Source organism: Myxocyprinus asiaticus, chromosome 23 (assembly GCF_019703515.2).
Source record: "Myxocyprinus asiaticus isolate MX2 ecotype Aquarium Trade chromosome 23, UBuf_Myxa_2, whole genome shotgun sequence".
Classification (NCBI taxonomy): Eukaryota; Metazoa; Chordata; class Actinopteri; order Cypriniformes; family Catostomidae; genus Myxocyprinus; species Myxocyprinus asiaticus.
This window is the reverse complement of record NC_059366.1, coordinates 9809877-9815888: the sequence shown is the minus strand read 5'-3', so window position 1 is coordinate 9815888 and position 6012 is coordinate 9809877. Positions and strand designations below refer to the sequence as shown.

The 6012-nt window shown below is 36.3% G+C and overlaps 1 protein-coding gene across 4 annotated transcripts in view; it reads right to left on the bottom strand.

The window, feature by feature from the left end:
• Positions 1–3965: 3965 nt before the first annotated feature.
• The window catches only part of LOC127413691 (uncharacterized), a 47624-nt gene continuing 45577 nt past the window's right edge, over positions 3966–6012 (bottom strand). For all 4 annotated transcript variants that reach the window (XM_051651018.1, XM_051651020.1, XM_051651022.1 and 1 more), the window contains one exon: positions 3966–4863. In XM_051651018.1, coding sequence (XP_051506978.1) covers positions 4241–4863 — 623 coding nt within the window. In that variant the 3' untranslated portion in view covers positions 3966–4240. The remainder of the gene's footprint in view (positions 4864–6012) is intronic.

Here is a 6012-nt window from a genome sequence, read left to right as displayed (position 1 = left end):
AAGTAATCATGCTAAGTTGAAATACTGGCTTCTCCGATAACAATGCTATAGCTAGCATATTCTACTTTGAAATGTCCGTTCCGGGCCGGAATTTCTGTTTGTGTTTTGGCCTATGTGATCCCGCCCACTGCCCATATCCCAAGAGTATTTCGACACCCCGGGTTGCCAGATTTGAAACAAGTTAGCCGGCAAACACAGCAAGCTGCAGCCATGAAAGCCATCTAGCTAACATTGACAGAGTCATAAAAAAATCCACACGAGCTGGTTTATAATTTGCAAACAATAAAAACAATGCAAAAGTATACATTAGCTGATCACTACTTACAGTAGTTCTAAGGCTCGTCGCTTGCCATTGTCAGTTTGCTCGTTCCTGTTGCGTGTCCTCACCCTGGCAACCCGCGTGAGCTTGGAGTCTGGGGAGGGTGTGGGGGAGACAACTCTCCAATATTTAAACATTTGGACTGCAGTACCCATTTTAAACGCTTCATGTCAATGTTACATATTGCTCCTTTAAATGCATAAACTCGGGTCTTTATTTAGTTTAGTTCCTTTACCTCATCAAAAAAAAAATAAATAAATAAATCTTATGGTATTTCTCAACATTTCGCTTATGAATCGTATAACAATAATAACAATAATAATAATAATAATAAAAAGACAAATGGCAAATAAATAAAATAGGCACAAAAAAAAAAAAAAAAAAAAAAGGCGAGTGCCATATTCATAAAAATTACTACCATATCGTGTCGATTTTCTGCGCAATAGTGGTGAATCATCAGCATCCTATATGCATATTACACATTTCTTTGTTATTTGTAACTCAAAGTGGCACTGATTTTTCAGTGATTGACTTGATTTACATTTGACGAAGCAACATGGAAGTAAACTATAGCAAGTACAACACCTGAACAGTTTATTTTTATTGACATTTGGGTGTTGACTGCTATGGAAATTCTGTACGTTTTACGGCTATTTAGACTTAAGTGCCTGAGAAAATACTTTTGTGTAGCTTATGTGTAATTTGTGTTATGTGTAGCTCAATGGTTTTACAGCCAGTTGAGTCTCATAAAATTTCAGCGTGGAAGTAATGAATCCCTTTCTATCATTTGTTGCATCATCTCTTTGATATATAAAAAAATACAACACCAAAATATAACAGAATATATTATATAAGGGATAACATACAGTGAGCCAGTTGTTATCGCAAAATAAAGTGCAACGGTGCTCAGGAACCTGATGCGATGTGGAGGACTCTTGTATCAGCCTGAAGGGGTTTATTTTGCGATAGCAACCGGCTGACTGTACATTATCCCACTTATTACACGGCTAGTAACCAAATAATTAAATACATGAACATAAAATATTTATTTGCGTTGAAATTACACAATTATTTATGTGAGAAGAAATAAATTGCTGAACAGCTGAAATCCAGCTCGTTTGTGTCAAGTTCTGTCTGTTTATTCTGTGTAAAAAGTATCGTCTTTCTCCTCATTATTCAACCTATTACAAAACTACTTGACAAATAAATTAATAAATGCACATATTTAAAAGGCAGAAATGTGAAGCTTATAATTTTATAAAAACACTTACATTCTGTTAAAACTCATGTGTTATTTGAGCTGTAAAGTCGATTAAATAGACATTTTTACAGCCGTTATAGGGTTTGTTGACATTGCATCTAAATGGTAATGATGTTTGTTACAGTAAGGCACTCACAATGGAAGTGAATTGGGCCAATCTGCCACAAGACATCAAGAATATGCATGTAAACATGATTTTAGTGTGATAAAATAACTTACTAACAATTTCCGTGTAAAGTTATTGCCAATTTTACAACTTTGTTACCATGAAGATGCAATGTCTAAAACCCCAAAATGACAAATCAATCAACTTTACGGCTCAAATAATACATGAGTTTTAACAGAATTCATTTTTATAAAATTATAAGCTTCACATTTCTGCCTTGAAACCCTCCAAAAAGTGGCCCCAATTACTTCCATTGTAAGTGCCTCACTGTAACCTTGATTTTTGCTTTTTTTTTTTTTTTTTTTTAAAAAGCAGGGACAAGTCAAAAATGAATTTTTGTGGAAATCAACATTATGCCATGCTTGTGTAAGCAAAAAGGAGACATACCACATACTAAGAAATGTATTTGAATAATAATAATAATAATAAGCTCTTCACTCAAATTATTACGATAATAGAGACTTTTGGGGGAGTCCACTAGATACTCAAGTACACATATAATTTTATTTTTAAACCTCTTCGAGTACACATTTAAAGTTAATATTATGCCATGTATGATCCCAAAATCAGCCAAAGATGTTCAGCAGTGTTGTCAGGACAGTTCCAAGACCCATTTTTTAATCCACTGGTGTCTGTATGTCACTGTCCAACATCTCCATGAAAGAAAAAACAAGATATTTATTTGCCACCAACAAAGTCAAAATAGTGTTATCTGTAAAATAATAAACAAGATGACATAAATGGAGAGAAGAAATTTCAGCTTAATGTGACTTGCAATCCAAAGAAAATTAATTTACATAAATGGAATAAGTCAGAATAATTTATTAAAACATATTTTATTGAACAATTTCAACAACCCATTCTGCAACACTGCTTTATGTTCAAAACTTTTCCTGTCAAAATGAAGCATATTAGTGCTGATAGAATTTGTATGATTCTTACACTGAATTTGTAAGTGTATCATCTTAATGGATGAGTGTGGCAGTTTATTTACATAAAAGCAATAAATGTGCTGAAAAGGACATTCTATAAGTGTACCAATGCTAGGACAGAAATAATTAAGTGTATTTAGATATTAATTTATACAGAACTTTTTGTACATTTTTCCAACATCTTTGTACAAACTCTTAATACAGTTAATCGGTGTGCAGGTGTAGTGGCAATGAATCCCATCACACAGAAGACATCAGTTCAACAAAAAGAGCAGCTCATAGTCAATAAAAAAAACGTATCTGATGAATCCAAGTGTGAAGTAGATAAGGTCTACTTTACATAACTCCATACTGGTCATCACACAATTGCAGCCATGAAGTCCATACTGTCCACACTGCATGTATTTTAGAGCATGTTGAAGATTCTTGATGTATACGTGGGCAAAAAAACTCACTGGCTTCATTTAATGTCTTCTCATCTCTCTTTTTGAGGTTTCCACTTGTAATTGAAGTGACCAGGTCCAGTACCAGTAAACTGGAAACATAGGTATTAAATCATAAACACATGAGATGAAGATTCCAGTCATATCAGTAACCTAATGTAAGCCGTTTTATTCTACATGGAGAGGTTCCCCTAATAAGGGCTGCAATGTTATGATCACATGATCTGTTGAACACTACTCAATCTCAGTAACCACCCTGTTATTGTACACTTTAACTCTTGGATTAAATTCATTACTGTGAAAAGTTAATTTCAACAATGGCACCTTTTGAATTATGCTGCATCCACACTGCTAGGTGTCATTGTAGTTTCAAATGACACAGACAAAAAAAAGTTACTGAGTGCACTTTTAAATAGACAAATTCTTTTTGATTACATTTTCTGCACTGATTTTGGGAAAAACGTGCAGAATGGATTTAAACATGGTAAAATGTTAAACAGAGCAGAGAGTACTACACTTTTTGGTATAGCGAAAGCTTAATCGCATTAGCCAAAATAATGAATGAAACACAATAGATGTGTATAACTTTATGAACGACAGGTGTTATCAATCCTGTATGTGCAATAAACAAGCACTGCCCTGAACAATGTACAAACTTACCTCTCCAGTTCTTGAGATGTTGTGTTGGTTTGAATTATCTAAATAATTAATAACGGTTTGTCCCCCCCAATGGCAACTACTGAGAGGCCTTTTTAACTAAGTTGCACATTCAAAACAATCCCTTTACATTTGCAAAATCTCATTATAAAAGAAGAATCTTAATTAAAAAGCACATACTGTCCAGTAAAGTGATAAAATTTTCTCATTTTTATTTGATACTTAACTGAATACATAAAACAAAGTATGTAAAAACTTTATCTAACAGATGAACAAAATGTTTGCATGCATAGAAAAAAAGTCAGATTACATTTCATTCTAGGCTGTATTACAATGCATTTATAAGTTACAAAAGAACAACAATAAACACAATCACAAGACAGAAATGGCAATTTATAAGTGGCATCTGCATTAGCAGAATAAAACAAATGACATTTTCAGGAATTTCATTTTTTTTTTTTTTTAAACAGATGGGTCAGATGTCTCCATCTTTGTCTCAGTCTCACTTTCCCACTTCTCCAGAAAGTCCTGTAAATTCAGATTGAAGGTATCAATGCCTTTACCAGAGAGGTGAACACCATCTGGTCTATAAAGTCCCAAATCTGGCTTAATGTTGTTATGGCTCAAAGCAGAGCCACCACGTTCAGTCATAATTTGATGTATGCTGTCATTGATGGCCGAGCGTATGATGTCCATTTCTTTGCCATCTTCTGAACCCCTCCAGGTTTGTCGTGGAAGGGTATTGGACCACACCAGCAGGCATTCAGGGAATATGCTCTTCATTGAGGTCAGGTCTTTCTTCACAGTCTCAATGAAGGCCTCTGGAGCGGTTGTGCTGATGTCGTTTCCCCCCAAGTGGATTATAAGCACGTCAGGTTTGGGCCAGTTGTCTTTGAGCTGGAGCAGTAAAGGCAAGAGCTGTTCCCACTTCATGCCCTGCACACCCTTCCACCAGATTCGTACGCTGTCTGGGTGCATGCCCAACTGCATACCGAACTCAGGGGAGGTAGCCCTCTTCTCAGCCCAAAACACCAGAGAGTGGCCACAAATCCACACATTTTTTTTCTCACTGGGGGTACTTGTACCTGTAAATATGTTACAATAGGGTGTACATTAACCTCAACAGGCTTTAAAAGGATGGTACATTTTCTAACAAAACCCACCATGTCATGACATGGGAAAACGCAGTAACTACACATTTTTTGCCAAAATGGTCAAAGATTTTGTCAAAATTAACAATGTCCTGTGACAGATGGTTTGGTGCAACTATGTTCAGATTCAGAGAAAATGAGGTGTGACAATTGCAGTACCTACAAAAGCCACAGTAAGTGAATTTAAGGCACACTGGCTTGGCACTGTTGTGTTTTCAAAGCAGATACTGCGCTTTGCCTTTGGATTCTATCCGTTTTTTTTTTAATTATTTTTTTTTATGCTACATAACAATAACATTTTTATTGCCATGTACTCTCATAAGAAAATTTTACCATGTGTAAATGTACAATACATTTGGCTGGACAATCAAAATATTTTGAAGCCATTTTTCTCTGTTTCAGTGTACATACCTTCATGTTAGTGTACCCATGGTGTACACAGGGCAGCATAGCTCTACATGATGTTTACAACAATATATCCTAAAGGCTATAGTATACTTCGTTTTTCCACATTCTATCTTGCGCATGTCCGAGTGCTCAGCCTTTCCAAAAGTACACTCTCCAACATCAGGTGCACAAGCAGGCAATGGGCAAAGACGCAGACTGTCCCTGGTCTAGCAAAACTATGCTGCACAAGTACAGTCCATAAGTACCATGCTGATACTTGTGTAATGTGCATTGGGCATGATACGTACCGACACGCAGAATAAAAATGTATACTTTGGCCTTAATCCCTACAAGCATCATCTAATTAAGACACATATGTTAATGACAAAAAATAAAGGAAAAGTGTTTTTTTTTTTGTGTGTGTGTGTGTGTGTGTGAGATTTTCTCCCCTTTTCTCCCCAATATGGAATGCCCAATTCCTAACAAGTCCTCATGGTGGCGTAGTGACTCGCCTCAATCCGGGTGGCGGAGGATGAATCTCAGTTGCCTCTGCGTCCGAGACTGTCAATCCACACATTTTATCACGCGGCTTGTTCAGTGCGTTACCGCGGAGACGTAGCGTGTGTGGAGGCTTCACGCTATTCTCTGCGGCATCCACACACAACTCACCACGTGCCCCACCGAGAGAGAACCACA